Source organism: Neltuma alba, unplaced genomic scaffold (genome assembly GCF_004799145.2).
Source record: "Neltuma alba isolate B1F8T4 unplaced genomic scaffold, ASM479914v2 tig00007304_pilon, whole genome shotgun sequence".
NCBI lineage: Eukaryota > Viridiplantae > Streptophyta > Magnoliopsida > Fabales > Fabaceae > Neltuma > Neltuma alba.
In genome coordinates, this window is record NW_021634744.1 from 1,334 (window position 1) to 21,897 (window position 20,564).

The 20,564-nt window shown below is 35.1% G+C and overlaps 3 protein-coding genes and 1 non-coding gene across 7 annotated transcripts; 3 read left to right on the plus strand and 1 right to left on the minus strand.

Moving 5' to 3' along the window:
• Window positions 1-654: 654 nt before the first annotated feature.
• LOC114752271 (uncharacterized) lies at window positions 655-7,918 on the plus strand. 4 transcript variants are annotated; one of them, XM_028941000.1, is made up of 14 exons: window positions 657-727; window positions 1,073-1,136; window positions 2,084-2,228; window positions 2,774-2,985; window positions 3,556-3,593; window positions 3,929-4,008; window positions 4,603-4,670; window positions 4,822-5,155; window positions 5,558-5,670; window positions 5,793-5,858; window positions 6,291-6,381; window positions 6,900-6,967; window positions 7,480-7,517; window positions 7,590-7,918. In XM_028941000.1, the coding sequence occupies exons 1-14, from the start codon at window positions 702-704 to the stop codon at window positions 7,777-7,779; spliced, it is 1,533 nt and encodes a 510-aa protein (XP_028796833.1). In that variant the 5' UTR covers window positions 657-701; the 3' UTR covers window positions 7,780-7,918. The 4 variants fall into 4 exon arrangements, with proteins under 4 accessions (XP_028796835.1, XP_028796833.1, XP_028796836.1 ...); XM_028941001.1 differs by having other exon boundaries at window positions 666-727; window positions 1,073-1,171; XM_028941002.1 differs by lacking the exon at window positions 5,793-5,858 and having other exon boundaries at window positions 655-727.
• A 3,675-nt stretch (window positions 7,919-11,593) lies between these two features.
• LOC114752272 (aquaporin TIP2-1-like) lies at window positions 11,594-13,170 on the plus strand. Its single transcript, XM_028941004.1, has 3 exons — window positions 11,594-11,787; window positions 11,903-12,153; window positions 12,497-13,170. The coding sequence occupies exons 1-3, from the start codon at window positions 11,664-11,666 to the stop codon at window positions 12,863-12,865; spliced, it is 744 nt and encodes a 247-aa protein (XP_028796837.1). The 5' UTR covers window positions 11,594-11,663; the 3' UTR covers window positions 12,866-13,170.
• A 1,645-nt stretch (window positions 13,171-14,815) lies between these two features.
• On the minus strand, window positions 14,816-14,889 carry TRNAN-GUU (transfer RNA asparagine (anticodon GUU)). Its single transcript has one exon. It is a non-coding gene; the product is annotated as a tRNA-Asn (tRNA).
• A 1,988-nt stretch (window positions 14,890-16,877) lies between these two features.
• On the plus strand, window positions 16,878-20,163 carry LOC114752273 (uncharacterized). Its single transcript, XM_028941005.1, has 4 exons — window positions 16,878-17,310; window positions 18,095-18,539; window positions 18,649-18,764; window positions 19,645-20,163. The coding sequence occupies exons 1-4, from the start codon at window positions 16,878-16,880 to the stop codon at window positions 20,058-20,060; spliced, it is 1,410 nt and encodes a 469-aa protein (XP_028796838.1). The 3' UTR covers window positions 20,061-20,163.
• The last annotated feature ends 401 nt before the right edge of the window (window positions 20,164-20,564 follow it).

The following is a 20,564-nucleotide window of genomic DNA, read 5'->3' on the forward strand; positions in this document are numbered from 1 at the left end:
CTAAGAAAATTTGCTTAAGTTCATTCATTAATTTTGACCAGGTTGGGGCGAACTAACCTACTAAGAAAATTATTAGGGTACATAATAAATTGAGATATTATACTAAAAAAAACCTGTTAAATTTATAGAGACAAATTATTGTAATTTTTTTTTGTGAGACTAGTGTAAGGATTTAAAAGGTTAAAATCTATTAAAAATATATCCTTTCAGTAAAAGTAGTTTCGTCATTTTCGATTATTATATTTATAATAACTAAATCTAACTTCTAACTAAGCGTTAATAGGTCTCATACTAAGAATATGAGGTATTGTGGTAGATCTTTAACATAATAACTAGTTAATTAATTTGAGTAGATTAAAAAAAATTATTGAGTAGTTATTTGTAATAACTTGATGTTCTTTTTCTTAAAATTTTTTCGCTAATTATATATTAGTTAAAACTATTATTTAACTAGATTTTTAATATATACAGCTATTGTAAAGACTGTTTTTTTAAAAAATAAAGTTAAAAATAAAATAAATAAGATATTGTATTTAAAATTAAATTAAAAATAAAATTAGTTTTTAATATTAAGTATGGACGAGGTATATTAATTTAATGAAAAGACATTGTGCAGGAATTTCACCCGCCAACGCGGCCGAAGCCGTTCCAGCGCTCTTCGCTTTAGGTAAAGAAACTGGTCAAGACTGCGCACAGGGCAAATGATCCCTTGCAGGTCCTTCTTCAGGTAAGTCCTGTGAAACCTCCATTTTCTGCTTCATAATCACTGGAAGCTTCATGTCTCAGCTAATACAGCGAATTTACTTTGAACTCATTAATCACAATTCTTTTATGTTTGTTATAATCCAATAAGATATTTCGATTTCTTTCTATTTATCAGTCTTCTCACTGTTCAGCTCTTAAGATTCTAAAACTGTTATTGGAATTCTAAGGGGTTCCCATTGACCAATTTGTTTATGTTGCTGGATACTTCCTTCTCTTGTTGAGTTGTTAAGCTTCTTCGAAGAATTATAGTTAATTTACCACTTCCCCTTCACTGGGTAGTTGTGACGTGACTTGGCCTTTTTCGCAGAGTTGATCGAGTTTTAAAATTCAGTACTACATATATCGCACCAAAACCTGTAGGATGTTTTCAGGTTCAGAGCTTTCACTATTGTGTTACACTTCGGAGGTTGTTCATTTGTTATTACACATTCTTTGTGATAAGGTTCTTCATCGCTTCGGTTTTCTTATGAAGTGTTAATAACTATACTTATCGAGAAACGAGTTTGAGGTGGCGCTGTTGCTTTCATCTGAAAGTACTGTATTACAGATATTGTCTATATGCACATTGAAACGATGCAATTTACAAACTAAGCATAATTAAGTTGTTGATTCAATCTAGCAAATCGGGATATGGTTTCATATTTCAAAAGCATTATCACGCTGTATTGCACACGCATTTTAGCTTGAAAGAATTTATTGGAAAACAGGAAGCACGCAAAGTTGTATGTATTGATAGACAGATAGGGTAACAATTGATATATTTCTCTGTTGCGTACGTATGGAAGTTTTAAAAGGGATTTAATATTATACGCCAAGGGTTTGGACAGAAAACCCACACCTTTATGTTGCCTGGGGCTTTCAAATTTCAATTGTTTCTTCTGTTTAGAGTTTTTCTTCTCTTTTATGGTTTGAGAATTTCTTATCTTTATTTTCGTCCAATAGGGAAAAAATTCCTTATCCTCCTTCCTTTTTTATATTCTTTAATCTTATATCCAATAAAACTCTTTATCTTGTCCTAAAAATAGTGCTATGAACGATTATATGCCTGTGAACGCTTTTTTCTATGGGAATCTCACTTTTATTCCAAGAAAAAATCATGCCATATCCATTTTTTTTGTCTTTTCTTTTTATTTCTTGATCCACTGATGCAGACAATACTGTGAACTTTTTATGATACTTTCTCATCTGTGCACTGGGTTGTAATCTCTTTGATAGTTATGAGATGTAATTATATATCAAGTATATCGTAGGTTATTTAGAAGCATTCAAGCCTCTTACAAGCTTAAATTTATTATTATTTATTTTTAATTTTTATCAGGATCAGAGAAGTTATCATCGATTAAGCTGTAATTTAATTATGCAAGCTAGAAAGAAGAGCCTCGTTATTGAAGATCATGACAAGAAACAGAAAAGTACAAATCTTGTATGGAGACCAGTCTCCACTTGCGCCAGTTCTCGTAAAGGTTTGTCCTCCCTCTGGCCCCCAATTCTGAGAGTATGAAATCAACTTTCAGTTGTCCCGTGAGGTATATTATTTGTTTACCGTATCATGAGTTGAGGGCAGTATTCTGAAATGAAGAAGAAAGAAGTGGGAATGAGAGAGGAAGTAAAAACTTTCCGTCATTGGCCGCCAATCTGAATAAACACCTCCTTCCCCTCACTTATATAGCCGTTGGCCTACTATCAGTTAACAACCTCGTAACTCCTAAAAATTACATACACACATCCATATTACGTAATATATTTTTGGCATTGTGATAGATGTACTCTTTACTTCTGCCTGATCTTAAGATTATGATAATGATTCTCCAGGTTCATAGGTCAGTGAAGAATTTTGGTATTTTATATATTTCCTATAATTAATGATTGACAGGCACATGAAGTTCCATAGCATCTCTTTAATATAAATGTGGATACTTTCTGTCCCTTAAGGGCAGCAGGGGGAGGTGGTTATCCGACCTAATAAAATTTGATGATAAGATCTGTATGGAATTGTGTATTTTTGCAGGAAGCTTGGTAAAGAATGTGATGGTTGAGTCAGAAGATGGAGGAGATATTCATGAAGTGGGCTGTAGTGAATCTAGCACTATTATGAATGACCATGTTACGGAGGCAGCTGCTGAAGTTGTGGTTGAATTAACTGAATCGGCTGACACATCTAGCCTAGTGCTAGAAGGAAGTTTAGCTGTTTCCTCCGAAAAGCACTCAATTTCTGTTGAGGCAAGTCTATACTTTTTCTGTTCAGTTTTGCTGTTTCCATCTTTGGTAGTTTTGTACTTTATGCAGATGTGAACCAGTATTATTTATCTGACCTCCCATGCTGTTACCATTTGTCCTTTCTTGCTACCCAGTTGTTGAATAGGTGATTTCAATCTACATAAGATATTACTATGGCGCTAAAATTTATTGTTTTGTTACCAGGCGGTAGAACTTAAAGGCCCTGCTGATGATATATTATGTGCTTTTCCCCACTTTCCTTTTAGTTGGTTCTTTGTTTTCATTTTTCGTTTTTTGCACAACAACGGTTTATAGCTTGAGTTATTTCTGATATTTTTGCTTTTTCTTTACAAATATGTTAGTAAAAGAAATGGTATTACTTGTTGAGTAAAAGAAATGATATTAGTTGTTGCTTTTGTGGAGAGTTTGTTACTCTATATGCCGCCTTATTTCTGATCTCTGGTTCAGCCACTCAATCTGTACTTTTATGTTATTCCTTTTTCTATTATGCATTAACTAGTCAAATGCTGGAGCTTTTTCATTCTGTTTTCATTTCATTTGTTTGATGTGCAGGTTGGTGCTTCTCTATTTCGTTTTATCAAAGGAAAAGGGTAAAAACTATATTTAATTTTTATTTGGCATTGGTAATAATTTAAGAAGATGAAATGGATGCTGATTGTTACATGGGTGGAAGTTTGTTCATGTGTACTTTTAAAGGTGTAGGCCCTGATAAGATTGAAAGATAGACTGGAAAGGGAAATTGTAATATAAGTAAAGGATTCTAAATAATCTGAATTGGGATTCATGTAACACACGTTATACTGGATACAAATCCTCTTATTGATGTTATCAAAAGGACAGGGTGGAAAGTTTTGCATATCATATGTGAACTGGATTACTTGATTGTTAGCTATTACCTTATGTCTGATGGTTGATGCTGTTTCAGGGGATCCACGCAGAAAAATATTGAAGAGGAGATGGGGGTTAAGATAATTTTACCATCTTCAAAAGAAGATGATTTTGTCAGTAAGTTTTTGGATTTGCCCATACACACTGCCTGTCTTTTCATCTTTGCAATAATTATTCTCTTGAAACCAGCATTTGAACAACAGAAGAAATAACTATTCTCTATAATGCCATTGTTTGATCCTAGCTATTGTTATGCTTTGAGATATTTGAATAACTGAAGTTGATTCAACCTATAACAAGTCTTATTCCACTAGCTGGGGCCGGTTCCATGGACCTCACTATGTTCTATCAACAAACAAATCTTTGAATAAATTGTTAACGAAAAGGTCTCACTCAATAACTTCACATAGTGTTCTATTCGATCATTCTCTATCCCTTTCTGGAGGACTTTATGCTAATTGATCTACCCTCCTCATTGGTGTATTCAATAGCCTTCTTTATACATGAAAAATAGTTTTTGCCTACGTTCAAAAGAATGTATGAATCATTCTGATTTTCTGGGCTTTTGCTTCAAGTTGAACTAGACTCTATTTAACTCTATACACCTAAAGCTGAATTTAACATAAACACTAAACCCCATCATCATGAATCAAGGAAGAGTGGGTATCATGACCCAACATCTAATGGATTTTGTATGATTGTCTTTTGCAGCCATTGAAGGCATTTCAATCGATAGTGTGACCTTAGCTTCCAAGAGGATACAGGCCATAATTGATGAGGTCAGTTGCCTGTCTATGTACCCTTGGATAGAATTAGAGTTAAATTTACTTCCAGTTCCAATTTGTTTATTAAAAGTGTACTATATCAGTGGTAATTATTACTATTCGTTTTAGTATCATGCCAAAATTTATATCTTGTGTTTTGTAACAGGCAGTCAAGAGTCGAAATCTTGATTATTCACACTTCATATCGCTTCCCTTGGCTATCCATCCTGAGTTAGTGAATAAACTTGTCAGTTTTCAAAATTCGATCCTGGGAACTGGTGATTCTTGCGTGGATGAGAATCTTGAATCTGATTCCAATGAAGAAAATACCGACAATGAAGAACAGGATGCTTTGTCAGAGGAAAAACCTAACGTTGCAGTTGAAGTTAAAGTCCGTGACAGCAATGAATCAGTTGAAGTGAATCTCACAAACATACCACTTGTCAGTTATGCACCTAAAGCAACCAAATCTTCTACATCCAAGTCTCCTGATTTATCTGGTATAAAAATAAGCTATATTCTGTTATGTTATGATTGAAATATTTTTGTAAATTTAGTTAAGGGATTGTGAGTATGTGTCCTGTAATTTATTCAGCAGTACAAATATTCTCTATTTTTTTCTCCATAATCCATGCATTTAGTTACATGGTACTGCTTAGTGCTCACTGAAAATGTCTGCTTCAAAGAGTCCTAATCTTTAGCTAATCTTTTATTTTAGCTCAAGTTATATTCTCAAGACATGCCTGTGTTAATTGTAACTAGTTATTTTAATGCCTCATTATTTTGCTTGTGTTGTTCTCCTGAAACTCAACAAGGATTAGTTAGATGCTTCAAGTTAATTGCATTCCTCTGTTTATTGTTATTTCCCCTCACATGATGCTGATTTATGTTGCACTTTTCAGACTTGGGGATTGACAGGTCTATATTCATTAAGCCTAAAACGTTTCATCTTACTGTACTCATGCTGAAATTGTGGAACAAGGATCGAGTTAAGAAAGCTACTGAGGTCTTACAGGTAGGTGAAAGCCCATTGCAACTTAAAAGCTTAACCTGTTGGTTGAAGCTTATGTGTAGTGTTTACAAAATATACTATGTTTTGTAAATTCTTTGTCTGTAATTACCTTTGTCACTATGCAGAATATCTCTTCAAGAGTCAGGGAAGCCCTTGACAATCGGCCTCTCTCTGTGAAATTAAAAGGATTGGTAGGAGTCCATCTTGATTTCCATTCGGCTGATGCAATCATCATATAAATTTATACATGCTGAGTAGCTGACTAGATACCATGCCTTGACTTTGTCTAATATTAGTACTTAATCTGCAGATTAAAATAACTGAACAAGTTAAAGGGTTTTTATCTGCAAATTTGTTCTTTCTGATATATATGGAACTTGCAAATTTACCCTTTGCTGGCTATAGACCAATCATTCCTATGATTTGACATTTCATTAGGACTGTAATATATAAGCATGGGATCTTATAATTCTCATTCTCAGTCTGGGCAGTCCTTCGTTGAAAGATTTATTATAGCCTTATGTGCAGCAGATGGAGACTGTTTTTATTCCTATTATCAGATTAAACTTTTATGCATTTTATTTGATATTTTTATTGGAGAAATAATATATGTAATCCTGCAGGATTGCATGAAAGGTTCTCAGGCAAAAGCTCGTGTCCTGTATGCTCCTGTGGAAGAAGTTGGCAGTGAGGGCCGTCTTCTACGTGCCTGTCGTATCCATATTTAAATTGTACTTTATGAAATTGGTTTCGTTAGTGCATGTTTGGTTTTACATTAAAAACCATTACAACTATGGTTTCTCTCTTTACATGATTAAAGCATGCAAATAGTTAATGAATGCAATAAAATAGTTGTGCATAAAAGTAAATAACAAGAAATTAAAATAATGTCGAAATAGCGGCGGTCTGCATGCCTAGATGATAATGGGAAAGTGCAAGAACTAACAAGCAAGAAATTAAGATGATGCTAGGACAGTGGTAGTCTGCATAGTATAAACGATGAACAAAAAATAAACAAGGTTCATAGAAAAGAAATTACAAGAACATAGGGTTAATAAAATCTTTATTGAAGTAAGGAGAAGGGACCTACTAAAGATCTCCCCATAGTTTTGATGGTTTTCAATGTAAAACCAAGCATGCTCTAAACCCGTAAATAGTGATGTTAATTCTGTCTGGTTTAGATCATATATTAGTCTCGTACAAAGTCATCTGAGTTTCCTGAGCTTTTCTAGAAATCATTATTGATGCATATGTTGAAGCTGGACTTGTCTTGGAGAATGATGTTAATCAGAAGCTGAAGGTATGATAAATTATTCCCATACCTTGTTTCTTTTGGATCAAGGGTAATAGAACATCAATATATACATCTGATTGAGCTAGTTTTGGTGTGACGATTTTATCTTCCTTTTGGTATTGATGCTATTCAGTAGAATGACAGCTTGTTTTCTTACACACACACAATTTGTGTAAACCCAGATATTGACACGATGTCACCTGTATACTTGCCAAATTCCTCCTTTGGGTGTTTAGGCACAATATATACTAGAATGATATGTGCATTCTGAACTGATTGTGAATAAAAAAAAAGAAAACACATTCTGAACTGATTGTGAATTAAAAAAAGAAAACATCAGACATGTGTGTTTGCGCCTTTGGAAATGCTGCTTATGAAAAAGCCAAAATGCAAAGTATCTGTCCTGATGCTTGGGTTGGGACTCTGGCAACCAGAATCTCCCTCTTCCGTGCTTTTTTTTTTTTGTGGATTTGGTTTATTTTGAGCACTCATCAAGATATTCGTTTTTTGATTTGCAGTTGCATGCAACTGTGATGAATGCAAGGCATAGAAAAAGGTATTATTTTGGAGTTTCCCAAGATATTCTAGCTCAAACAGCTATTAGCTAATCTAAGCTTCTGGTGTTCAGGACGAAGAGGAAAAAGTTTGATTCTTTTGATGCACGGGGCATATACAAGCGGTACGGATCAGAGGATTGGGGAGAGTATCCCATTAGAGAAGCACATCTGTCCCAGAGATTTTGCTTTGATGAAAATGGATACTATCACTGCTGTGCTTCAATACCCTTTCCTGAAAATATGGAGGTAGAAGTAGAATGATTAATGTATTAATGATATGATTAGTCAGCTTTCTTTTCTGCTGGAATAAAGATCTCACTCAGTCTTGGTTTCTAACTTCTTAGTTTCAAATGTATTCCCTGAAATGGCTTTCTTGTAAACTTCAACTTCCTCCTGTTCATATCTGTGAAAATGTTCTTCATAACTAATGTTAGAATATTAATCATTGCTCTATCAGTTTAGTTATTATGATATGCGGAAATCCCTCAATGAAATTTATTTTTCTTCTTTTGCGAGTTACACCGTGAAATTATTTTATGCTGTTCATCTGATGAGAACTACAGTTATGAATATGGGCCAGAGTTGTGGTACCATCCCAGTCTGTTCAATCCTAAAAGGACTTGTCCAGCCTGGCCCTACGGCCCCATAAAGTTGACTTTTTCATTTTGACTTCGTAGTTCTTGTGTTTGCTATTATTTTTTAAAATAAAATTGAGAATATGATTTTCTTTTTTTAATTTTCAAAACTATTTTCAATTCTATTTTCCTTTTTCATCTGATACTTTGAAGTTTGCTGCAAATGGGAATGAAACTCAGCCATGGATGCTATTGATTACAGACAGACAGACAGCAATCCTTGCTGTGATTTTGTTGGCCACCTTCTTCTATGTTTGGTTGTCCGCTATTAGGATCCATAATTACTGTCAATGCGACTACCTAAAGGGATCCAAAGAGACGTCTCTTGATTTGATTGCTATCCCACACATGTTTCCCACAAACACAATGCTATTAATGAAGCAGTGTTCATCCTTGTATTTCTCACATCATATCGCATCATTTATACGTAGGAGTTAAAACTCCCATATCAATTTATGATATTTTATTGATAAATGCTGTGGTGGTAATTACTCACACATTTCATTATTAGACCATATCTAATAGTTCTTGAGGCTCAAACTTCTAATATTTCAACAGCTGATCATATGTGGTTATTATCGCGTGTGGTTCAATTTTCTAGCCGAAATTAAGCTGTGAAAAATTTGGGAAGACAGTAGACCTGGTCCCATTTGTTTGAGGAACAATTCTTTCTCTACAATATTTATTATATTCTTTTAATTTCTGTTCAATTATTTTTGTTTATATGTAAGTATATATAAAGTAAGGATGATTATTTTCTTTATCTCCAAAATGATTAGCATTTCCGACTTCCTTATAGATGTGAAAGCCGGGCGAATTGATATTACAGGAACATTGGGCCATGTATTGAATATGAGGAGCATTTTCCTTGGCTGTTGCAATGATTAAACTTGAATCCGTGTTTTGATCGGTTCAATCCTTGGATTTGATTCTAAAAACATTGATTTTAATCTAAAAATGGAGATTTGAAACTGACTAAAATTGGTTCTTCAAATTTTAATAAGATTATTTTGAATGATTATGAGAGAAGTTTTATCTCACAAAGTGTTAAAAGTATTGATTTATAATGAAATCAAACGTACATTTATCAAATACCAAGGGAAGATTTAACATTCATTCCTTTTCCTTTTTCATGGGTAAAGTCCCTTAATTTTCCTTTTGTTAAAATCAAACACTATGGAAGAGCTCTTGTGACCCACCTCATTAAAAACTAAATAGATGAACAGATAAACAAACAGAAAAAACTCCGAAAGCATTGTTCATGGATGAGCATTCACTATCCGTTTCGGTGATCATATCAACTTTTGGACCATCCCACAAGACAGAAGAATCACATGGGGATATCCGAAAGCTTCCTTTATGACCCCAAGCCCAACATATAAAGCTCCCTTTACCTCTTTTTTCTTTTGTTCTTGGATAAAACCAAAAATATTTCAAAAAGCAATACTTTGCGTATCTTATTAATGAATACAATATAAAACTTTATCCTGTATGCAAAATAATGAGATCATAATTATGATTAAGCAGCCCTTTTAGGAAACGCTTGTGCGTTAATCAAGCAGGGGAGCTAGAAAAGTCCACAAGATTCTTCTTAATTAATATATCATCTCCAGATAAATCCAACACATGAACTATGAATTAAATTTAATTCCCTGAAATGAGATTGTATCCACAAATTTTTCAAAGTCCAAACTTGGGGAGCCATTTTGGAGGGCATGGCCGGTGCAATGTGTGGTCCAAAGCAAATTCATATCACCGTCGCCCGCCTCTTTTGCTTTGATGATCATTTTTTGTGTCCCACCAAACACCGCCTTTTGTTGGGTTCCCATTTGGTGCTCATCAGGTGATGAGCACCCAATGCTCATCACCTGATGAGCAATCTGGACCGTCCAGATTTAATTTGGACGGTCCAGATTTAATATTATTAAATAATTATTTTAAAATAAAAAAAATTATATTTTTAAAAAATGATAGTTATGAGATTATCTTTATTTTTTATCTTATACCTATTAAAATAATTATTTTTTAAAAAATAAAAATAAAAATAAAAATAAATCTGGACCGTCCAGATTAGATCTGGACGGTCCAGATGGGTGATGAGCATTGGTGCTCATCACCTGATGAGCACCCAATGCAAATCCCCTTTTGTTCTCTCTCCTGCTCACATGGAGGAATCATTCATTTGCTTCTGGACATTTCTAATAACTCACGTTACTGCCAGCTAAGCTTGCCCCTCCATATTGGATTGCCCATGCTTTAATTTTCTTGGACTCTAACCATTTTCACGTGCAAAAATTTATATGCAAGTATTCATACCAACCAATGAGAATTGAGTTTAGCAGAGAGAATTAATACTCACAGTATGGTGAATATGTTGAGTCTAATAGAGAGAATTAATTCTTTACAACGTGATGAACCAAAATTTAAATCACTACTAGAAGAGTGCTTATATTTGGTGTGTTCAATAAAAGAATACTTGTACTTAATGAAAAGAACTTCCTAAGTTTATGCAAAAAAAAAAGAAAAAAAGAAACTTGGGTCTGGTGGCACCAATCTCCTTTTTAAAAGGAGGGTCATAGATTCAAAATTATTTATGCCATGTGTGTTTATGCGTTGAAATATTTGTGTGTGCTGTTCATTTGATCCTCATATAAAAACTTCATTGGTTTATAGTTTTAAAAAACTCTAAAGATTATAGTTATTTTCATATATTAAAAGTTAATATCAAAGATATTTTTTTAAAAGTTTTAAGAGACCATATTGTTAGTAAATAATGCAACTTACTACAAGCTATATGTAAGATATTCAGGATCTATTTTTTATTTAATTAAAATTTGAGTGAGTTGAGTTTAGAGTTCTATCAGGACTAATATATTTTAAGATTTAACTAATAAGTCTATCAATAGGATTTTCATATTCATGGCGAATTATATAATAAATTGCATCTCATCAGCTAATTAGATCAAACCTTCTACTTTAGCTATGATTTAAAGATTTTTATGCAAGTATTTCAAATTTAGTGATCTTTGAATGTAATTTCTCTTTTGCTTTTGTCTTCAAACCGACGTTCAAACAAAACTTAAAATATTTACCCCAATAGCTAAGAAAAACTTTAAGATTTTTATTTTAATGAAGTTTGTTCACCTTCTAGAGAATAATTTACAAGTATAAAATCTAAAACATTGAACACTCCTGCTTGATTAAATGACGTGGGTGTACTTTCAAAATCACACAAAAGAAATTTAAAGCAATCGCCTACCTTGATAATAATAAATTATTTTGAAAAAAAGAAAAAGAAAAGATATACAGTACAATAACAATAATAAATGCAACTCTAGAGGCTAGAGAATATGAGAGTAACTTATTGGGTAAGCCTCAAAACTAAACTTGGCAAGTTGTAATGAGTATATATATCGTCTCAGGGGAGCCTTTTCTTCCATAATCTTCTCCACTCTCAACACTTGTCTGTCATCTTCTCTCTCTGGTTCTACCTATAGAAAAATTCTGAAGATGGCCATAGCTTTCGGACGCTTCGACGATTCTTTCAGCCTGGGCTCCATTAAAGCCTACCTTGCTGAGTTCATCTCAACCTTCCTCTTTGTTTTTGCTGGTGTTGGTTCCGCCATAGCCTATGGTTAGTTCCATCGTTTTCCTTCACGTTTCCTCACATCACCTCAGATTATTACAAGTAAGTGACTGTGTGGAAGTGGTTTTTAGGGTTTTAACGAGTGATTGTTTGGAAAATGCAGGAAAGTTGACGCATGATGCAGCACTGGATCCCGCAGGGTTAGTGGCAGTGGCAATATGTCATGGATTTGCATTGTTTGTGGCAGTCTCAATTGGAGCTAACATATCTGGAGGCCATGTGAACCCAGCAGTGACCTTTGGATTGGCTATTGGAGGCCAGATCACAATCCTCACTGGTATCTTTTACTGGATTGCTCAGCTTGTTGGCGCCATTGTCGCTAGCTTCCTCCTCAAGTTTGTCACCGGAGGCATGGTATATATCTTCATCTTTATATCCCTATGCTTTTTCAAAACCCATTATTTGAGATCCCAAAAGTGCATATTTGGATCAATGTTTGCATAAAATGGCTTTTGGTTCAGAAGGCATTTTAAAGTTGAAACAACTTTTTCGGATTTTTGGCCCTGTGGCTTTAAGTTTTTGTTTAGATATAAACTGATTATCTAAACATAAATCATATCAGATTAATTAATTGACTTTTAACCCAACTTCAATTTGCAAAAGTCAATCAGTTCTGCAAATGTTAATTTAGTTTTTATGTTGAGAGTTTTGAATCCCAACTTATATAACTGTGTTTTGGTGATTTGTTTGTTTTCAGACAACTCCTACTCACACCGTGGCTGCCGGAGTGGGAGCAATAGAAGGAGTGGTTATGGAGATTATTATCACTTTTGCCTTGGTTTACACTGTGTATGCCACAGCTGCTGACCCCAAGAAGGGTTCTCTTGGGACCATTGCTCCCATAGCCATTGGCTTTATTGTTGGCGCCAACATCCTCGCCGCCGGCCCCTTCTCCGGTGGCTCCATGAACCCGGCTCGCTCCTTTGGCCCCGCCGTGGCTTCCGGCGACTTCCGTGACAACTGGATCTACTGGGTTGGACCCCTCGTTGGTGGTGGCTTGGCTGGCCTTATCTATCCCAATGTCTTCATGCACTCTGAACATGCACCTTTGGCTAATGAGTTTTAATTCTGATATTCTGATTCTGATTGACTGCCTCGCTGATTCCTGCTTGTTTTCTCCGTAATAAAAGAAGGGAAATGCATGCTTTGCTTGCTTTTTCTTTCTTTTTCTTCTTTGATATCTTCGCTTCAGTTGTAAAACGTTTCTGGGGTTAATTTATCATCATGAGCTGTAAGATTCAATATTAGGCTTGGTGTATGTCAAGGCTTTTTTATCTCTGGTTTTCTTTTTCTGCTGCTTCTTTCGTCTTTTATGCTTGGAGGAATAGGGCAGAAAACATGCAAGACAATGCAAAATTGAATATCCCAGAATATTTTTAAAAAAGAAGAAGAAGAAGAAGAAGCTTGAGGAGACATCTTTCTCTGCAATGTTCGTACAAGGGCAATGGACAAGTTATACACAGTAGTCTTTCTTTTGCTATGTTGAGTAGTAACTTAAAAGCAAAAAACACTTGAAAATTTGAAATTATCACAAACCGACAGATGGAAAGAGCAGATTGAGATAACGTATTAAAGGTGGGAAATTAGACTGTGGATATAAAGGGAGATTGAAAATATGGGATTCCAACAAAGCAAGATGTCTGTTCAATTTGTGAATATAAAAGGTGGCACCACTGTGCTTCTGATGGAGATGCTCATTCCATTACTTTTGTTCATTATGGCCGAAAGGTGTATGTGTGGCCCAGCCAGTGAGAATGATTGCTCTTCCATGGAAAAGAAGCCAAGCAATACAAAGACAAGAAAAAGCATTAATGGGTTAAAATATCAAAGTTTGAGGGTCCACAAGCCTGTTTATTTCTCTGGGGTTTTCTCTTTGAGCTATTGTCAGATGAGCTGCAAAATGCTGGAAGATACTGATACTGTGGGTAGAATTCAATGTAATGGTGGATTCTTCAATAATTATAGTCTTGAAATGGGTATTATATTGCCAGGAGCAAAGAAACGGTTAAAAATGATGCAGTGATTGACAAACTTGAGTGATTGGAGCCTGTGGTACTTAAAAAAGAATTAGGTACTGAAGCCAGAAACTGCAGAAATTGAACAAGCTGAATAAAAGAGTAGAAAAGAAGTTGCCAATTTGACGTATAAAAAACCAATGGTCTTGCCTGACCCAGAAGTACCGTAAAAGTATGCAGAAATTTTGGTTGAGCATGAATCTGTGCAAGATAAAAGAGAAGGACTCACCTGTAAATGAACCTTCTGGAAATCGCAGTCGTGGAAACTACTTTTTGTGAATAAAATATGCATATATCTGTAAACTAACGACAACAATTAATAACCTCTTTAAAATCTTAGCTTTTCTCAGTAACTCCTTATAATGACTAAGTGCATGTAGTGTTTCAGAAAGTGAGATCTATAATATACCCATTTTAATAAGTTTCTCTTAATTTTTTATTTATATCATCTAAAGCCTTTATAACTTCAGCTAACAAGATTTACTGACGTATTCACTTTACATCATCTGACACCGCACTGTATGATTTCAGCTGATGGCTTAATAAAATATTAGTACTTTACAGGCTCACTTTAATAAGTTTATATTGATTCTATATACTAGTGATGTGAGACGAATATGGGTGTTGTGTCCTCTAAAGAACAAAAATAACCTGAGAATTGAAAAGGAGAAGTTAAAGAGATTGCAGTAACTTATCCAAATATTTTATTCATCCCAGGCACTGATGCGAATCTCTGAATATGTTAAGAAGCCAGCTTCATTATGAGCTCATGATCTAAGCCACTGTTAAAACCTTCAAAGTTAGACTGAAAGAATAAAAAAGGAAATGTTTTGAGAAAGGGAATAACCATGAACAGAAGCGGCAGACCAGTATAAACATAAAGAAATTGGCAAAGATAATTTTCTATATAATGAAGGGTCTTGCCTGACCCAGAAGCACCGTAAAAGTATGCAGAAATTTTGGTTGAAGCATGAATCTGTGCAAGATAAAAGAAAAGGACACGCTAGGGGAAGGGCTTGAACCTTCGACCTTGTGGTTAACAGCCACACGCTCTAACCAACTGAGCTACTCCAGCTCCCGTTAAGTACGTAATTAGTTCTATTTAATGAATCTATTAATCTAGGATAAAGAATCACATCTGACCTTTTTTTTCCCTCCAGATATCAGAAGAATAGGCCGAGCTAGAAAGAAAAGTGGGCTTTTGTATATAATTTCGGATGTGTGTTAAGAAAAAAGGCTAAGGCCCGAAAGATGTGAGCCCAACCTGTCCCACCCACAAAGCCCATAAGGCCCTCCTGAACTCATGCTTCTTTGGTAGGGATAAAATAATTATAATTATAAGTTTGTACCTAGGGGTGGGTTAAAATTAAAATAATATCAAATGGTTATGTAAGTATGGACAAAAAAATTAATGACATGAAGCTAAATTGTAAAATTACTATATAATATAATAATTCATCAAATTTTTATTAAATAATTCGTGAACAATTAATCAATTATGATGCATGTAGCAGCTCATACTTCATAGAAACAGTTAAAAAAGGATCAGGAAGCTGCTTTCTTCTTATATTGCGCAATGTCTTCTTGCCCTAGGTCATTTAAAATAAATTTAGTTTTAAGGTCTTTCAATATAAATATTAATCTATTTGAAATTTTCAATTTAATTTTTCCAAATTTTTCCCAACGAATTTTTTTCAAATTGTAAGCAAAAAAAAAAAAAATCGTTATGGCAATTTGCAGCACGTTCTCAATCTCATGACCCATATTGATTGACCCTAATAAATCTTACGATTTATTGAAGTATTAATGTAGTTCATTAATGAAAGTATATACTCCTCCGGTCCTTATTATAAGACCCAATTTGACTTTTTATTTGGTCCTAATTATAGGACCCAATCCATTTTGTCTCTTATATTTATGCATTTTTTCCCAAGATAATCCTTCTAATAATGATAGTTTTAGCCAATATACTTAATTAGCAAGGATATTTTAGGAATGACAACACTTATTTATTATAAATAACCAACTTAACTTACTTCCTTAATCTCCTCAAATAAGTCAATTGGGTCTTATAATTAGGACCGGAGGAGTACTATATAAGATAGTACGAAGATATAATTTAGGCAGAGGGAATTGTTATAAATAATGAGAACTAAGAACATGAAAGGTATATCCTATTTTTTTAAAAATGTTACGTTAATAACGTGTTATAAAAATAAAAAATAATAATTACTTATTAAAAAAAAGAGAAAATATTTCTTATTAAAGCTACAACTTACTTAATAATATTTATTGGCCACTTACAACTTTAAGAAAATCTACAAATTTTATAATAGAATGAGAAAATTGCAAGATAATGAAAATAATCTAAGATGTTAAAGATAATAAGAGAGATATAAAGAACCATAACTTATAAAGACAACTTTAACATAATCTAAAGATTTTATAATAATATGAAATCATTATGAGATATTGAAAATAATGTAAGATATCGGAAATAATAGGACTAGGAGAGATATCAACATCTACCCAATAGTATATTTATAACAAAATACTATAATTTAAGGTGAAGAAGAAGAAAAAAGTAGGAGGAAGATGCATAATTCACGTTAGTTATAAAATGTATTATTATCAAAGTGGAATAGTTGTGGTACACTTTAAACTCATTAAATTTGGATTATTCAGATTTTATTTGAATGCTTCAGATTTAATTTTTTTAATTTTTATTTATTTAAAATAATTATTGTAATAGGTATAAAATATAAAATAAAGTTAATATCCTAACTATTATTTTTCTAAAAAGTAATTTTTTATTTAAAAATAATTAATTAAGAATTTAAAATCTAAACCATTCAAATAAAAAACTTATTGCTTAACAAAGTACTAGTGGCAGGTAATTAAGATATCTGGATCACATCAATAAATAGTATGATTTACACATGAATATATATTATCCAATCCCAGTAAAATGTTCTTAACAAGTGAAGTGAAAAAATAAATAAATAATTGATTTAGAAAAAGAAGATCACTGTTGAAAAATACGGAAAATAAGAGGGAGGGCGGATGTCATCTCCTACACCGGTACACTCCCCCACCCCAACTCGCCGTCATCGTCCCCTACTCACTGTCATCATCCCTCCGTCCACCATGCTCGAGAGAGTCCTCTCTCTTCGACGCAACACTCCTCACTCGGACGACTCCGGCACCTCCGCCCCCGCCCCCGCCGATGACGACGACGAATCCAAGATCAGGAAGCACCAGCATTTTTTCCTGCACGCCGCGACCAGGGCCTCCAATTACCTCTCCCGAATGAGTTGTTCCGGCCCCTATTGGGCTTTCGCCATCTCCTTGCTTCTCCTTCTCTTGTCGGTCTCATCCTTGCTCTTTAGTCCTCGCGGCTTCGTGTGCGTGTCCTCCTCTTCCCCATTTTCTCGGGTCGGCCTCCTCGGTTCGGACGTCCTTGAATCCGATTTCGGAGCTCTCGGCGTGCCCTGGTGTAAGTGCCTGATCTAATACGTTGGCCTTTTTCCAATGTTGAATTTTTCTCTCTCTCTCGAGATTTAGGTGTTCGTATTACTGGGTTTTGGGGTCCATTTAGATCGAGGGGAAATGCTAGCTTGAGAATTGTTTCGTTTCTGCAAGAATTAATAGAAATAATGAACTGAATGCTCATCGCCGGTTCATCATTTACTCATGTTCTTATTTTTATTCTTGGATTATTGAAACTGAATTAATTGTACCCACACCCACCTCCACCTCCACCTCCACCTCCGGCCTCCACCTCCATTGGTTTGCCATTTTTCTCCTTTTCGTACGGCACATTTGACAGCTGACAACACGATATGAAAGTGAAGTAGATAGTGCCTTTAATTTCAAGATGATAGTAATCTGTGAATATATTTGTTCTGTTCTGCACTTATCGAGCAGTCTGTGGCCTAATCAATGTTTTAGGTAGGAGTTATCATTGAGTACTTATTAGCTCCGTGCTAAAAAATTCTTTCTAACGCTTTGAACTCAGGAAACGTTGATATTTCAGGGACTTCTATTTTCCTTATTATCCCCATTTTGTTGAAAATTATACAAGGAAAATTGAAGTTTGAGTTTGCACGTAGTTGTAGAAAATCATCGAGTTAGATTCGGTCACTTGTGGGAATATGAGATCAATTTGTCGGGTGGTGACAATTCAATTTTCTTCTATAAGAAACTCTTCGTTTCTTTTAATATCGTTATGTTCGTGGTGTTGACTTTTTTGGGTACTTATAATCTCATCCTTGGTAAAGGCAGATCGAAACATGGTAAAACAGTTGAATGGACGTCAAAAGATCTACTCAAGGGGTTGGAAGAATTTGTTCCTATATATGAAACTCGGCCAATAAAAAATAACTTGCATGGGATGGGTTTTGACCACAGCTTTGGGCTTTGGTTCATTGCCAGATGGCTGAAGCCAGATCTGATGATTGAGAGTGGTGCTTTCAAAGGACATTCAACTTGGGTTTTGCGGCAGGCTATGCCAGACACACCAATTATTTCACTTTCGCCCAGGCATCCAGAGAAGTATCTGAAAAAGGGACCTGCCTATGTTGATGGAAATTGCACATATTTTGCTGGAAAGGACTTTGTGGATTTTGGAAGTGTTAACTGGCCAAAAGAGCTGAGTAAACGTGGGATTACTGACCTGAGTCGGGTTCTTGTATTTTTTGATGACCATCAAAATGAATTGAAAAGGTGATTACAGGATATTTGTGAACACTTGTATCCGTTTTTTCTTCAGTCATCATGTTGAAACTGCCTTCGCTTAACTTTTTTTTTTTTTTTTATGTGTATTAACGAGCAGAGTTAAACAATCTCTGAAAGCTGGGTTTCAGCATCTTGTCTTTGAGGATAACTATGACACTGGAACTGGAGACCATTATTCATTGAGGCAGATATGTGATCAATTCTATATCAGAGGTGTGCCACCTTCCACTTTTCCATGGATTTAGTATATTGTATAATTTGTACCACTTGTGTCTGCTTTTTGAGTCTGAAATGTGTGTAACTCACACAGGAAAGACTTGCAGTAGTTTTCCTTGAGATATCTGTGGAAACTTGATATGTCTGAAATATTTTTGTTCGAATGCTCTGGCTGTTTGGCATAGAGCAATAGAATTATAGGGGGTCTGAGGTGTTATATCAGTTATCAGACACAATGGGGGAAGAGTAAAATAAACTTTGTTATTTATGTTTGATGGCCTTAGTAGTTTGGCCTAGAGAAATAGAATATCAGGGGAGGAACTGGGGTGTTATATTGGGCATATTGGTGGAAGAACATGTTGGTAGCTTGACATCAGACTTAGGCAAAGGAACAAGCAATGGGAGGCCATGCCAATGTCACCACAAGCGTTGCACTAGCAAGTCTGCAGGAATCAATATCATGAGGATGCTCACAAAAGTCGGCATTCACTAGCCAACATATGTAGGGACCACCTAGGTCATGGACAAGGTGGTGCAGCAAATCAGTGGTGCCGTGTAGAACCCCATTTATCCATGTTATAGAGTTGGCACCAGCCCTGACATAGCTAGTAGGCACATTTTCTGTAGCCAAAACGAGTCAAGGATAACTTTATGCAAGAACCTTTCTCAATTTCTGGTTTTGGTTTGCAGAAGCTTTATGCTGAATCACGTGAAATTTTTAGCTTGTTTTTCTCGTAACTGAGAAATTAAGATATCTTTATCCTTTTTTTTTTTTTTTGGGAGGGGGGGGTTGACTTGGCTGTATATTTTCATTTTATTATGCCTGGTCATTTTTCCTGTACACGAAATTGACATATTCTCTTGGTTGTTGGTGTAGGAGGGGGACACAGCTGCTTTAGGGACAGCGACGAAGCTAGGATGAGATCGAGGAATAAGAAGTTCTGGGAAAAAGCAGTTGATATTGAAGAACTTTGTGGGCCAGGCGAAACATGGTGGGGAGTTAGAGGGTACATGCGTGATAACTTCAATCATAGCAATAGGCGAATCTCATATGCAGAACATTTTCAGAATAGCCGGTTTGTGGAATCAGTTCTTGATGTGTATTGGGAACTTCCTCCAGTTGCTGGTCCCTCCCTCACCCACCAAAGCAGATATGATCCTGCGCGCACATCCACTCCTATTGTGGAAGATGGGCGGTTTGGTTTGTTCCAAAGGCTTGGCCTAGCTAGACTTGACAATTCTGTATTTAATGGATACACTCAAATGGTTTATATACAAATATCTGAACGATAATTTAGGCTTTCCTACACCAGAATACCAGGATTTTTGTACCTGTATTTTTGTATGAATCGTCGTTTCAGCCGCTTTTGGCTTGAAATATGGCTTCTTCTTCTTTCTTCTCACTCCATGCTTTTCGTGTGCTTGAAATTCTAGATAGCCTTCTGTGCTAACTAAATCTTTTCTATAATCTTTAGTAATTCGTTCATCTTCGATTTATGATAGTCTAATTTTAGGTCAGTTTCAATGAGCCATAAATATTATATATTCCATATCAGTCGAATCCGCAGCATGTAGCGAGGCTTCTAGGGCGTTGGTGAGAATGAAATCACAAGCTCTTATATTCTCTTGAGTACTAAGGGCAAAAGGCAGACCCACCACAACTTGTTTGGCTGCATATTCAAGGGCTTGGATGCCAACTCCAACCATTAGCTTAAATCAATGATGAGAGCCTTTGTTACTCGCATCAACTTGAGTCGAGTCTTTAATTTTTTATTTTTTTTTTTCACTTCACTGTTC

What these genes read in the sequence shown, in the direction of transcription:
- LOC114752271 (XM_028941000.1), top strand. Translation starts at nt 702, where the DNA reads ATGATCCCTTGCAGGTCCTTCTTCAG. An exon ending in CAAGTCTCCTGATTTATCTG is followed by an intron (nt 5,156 to 5,557) that starts GTATAAAAATAA and finishes TGCACTTTTCAG; the next exon opens with ACTTGGGGATTGACAGGTCT. An exon ending in CTGTGAAATTAAAAGGATTG is followed by an intron (nt 5,859 to 6,290) that starts GTAGGAGTCCAT and finishes GTAATCCTGCAG; the next exon opens with GATTGCATGAAAGGTTCTCA.
- LOC114752272 (XM_028941004.1), top strand. Translation starts at nt 11,664, where the DNA reads ATGGCCATAGCTTTCGGACGCTTCGACGATTCTTTCAGCCTGGGCTCC. An exon ending in TGGTTCCGCCATAGCCTATG is followed by an intron (nt 11,788 to 11,902) that starts GTTAGTTCCATC and finishes TGGAAAATGCAG; the next exon opens with GAAAGTTGACGCATGATGCA. An exon ending in AGTTTGTCACCGGAGGCATG is followed by an intron (nt 12,154 to 12,496) that starts GTATATATCTTC and finishes GTTTGTTTTCAG; the next exon opens with ACAACTCCTACTCACACCGT.
- LOC114752273 (XM_028941005.1), top strand. Translation starts at nt 16,878, where the DNA reads ATGTCATCTCCTACACCGGTACACTCCCCCACCCCAACTCGCCGTCAT. An exon ending in CATCAAAATGAATTGAAAAG is followed by an intron (nt 18,540 to 18,648) that starts GTGATTACAGGA and finishes ATTAACGAGCAG; the next exon opens with AGTTAAACAATCTCTGAAAG. An exon ending in TGATCAATTCTATATCAGAG is followed by an intron (nt 18,765 to 19,644) that starts GTGTGCCACCTT and finishes TTGTTGGTGTAG; the next exon opens with GAGGGGGACACAGCTGCTTT.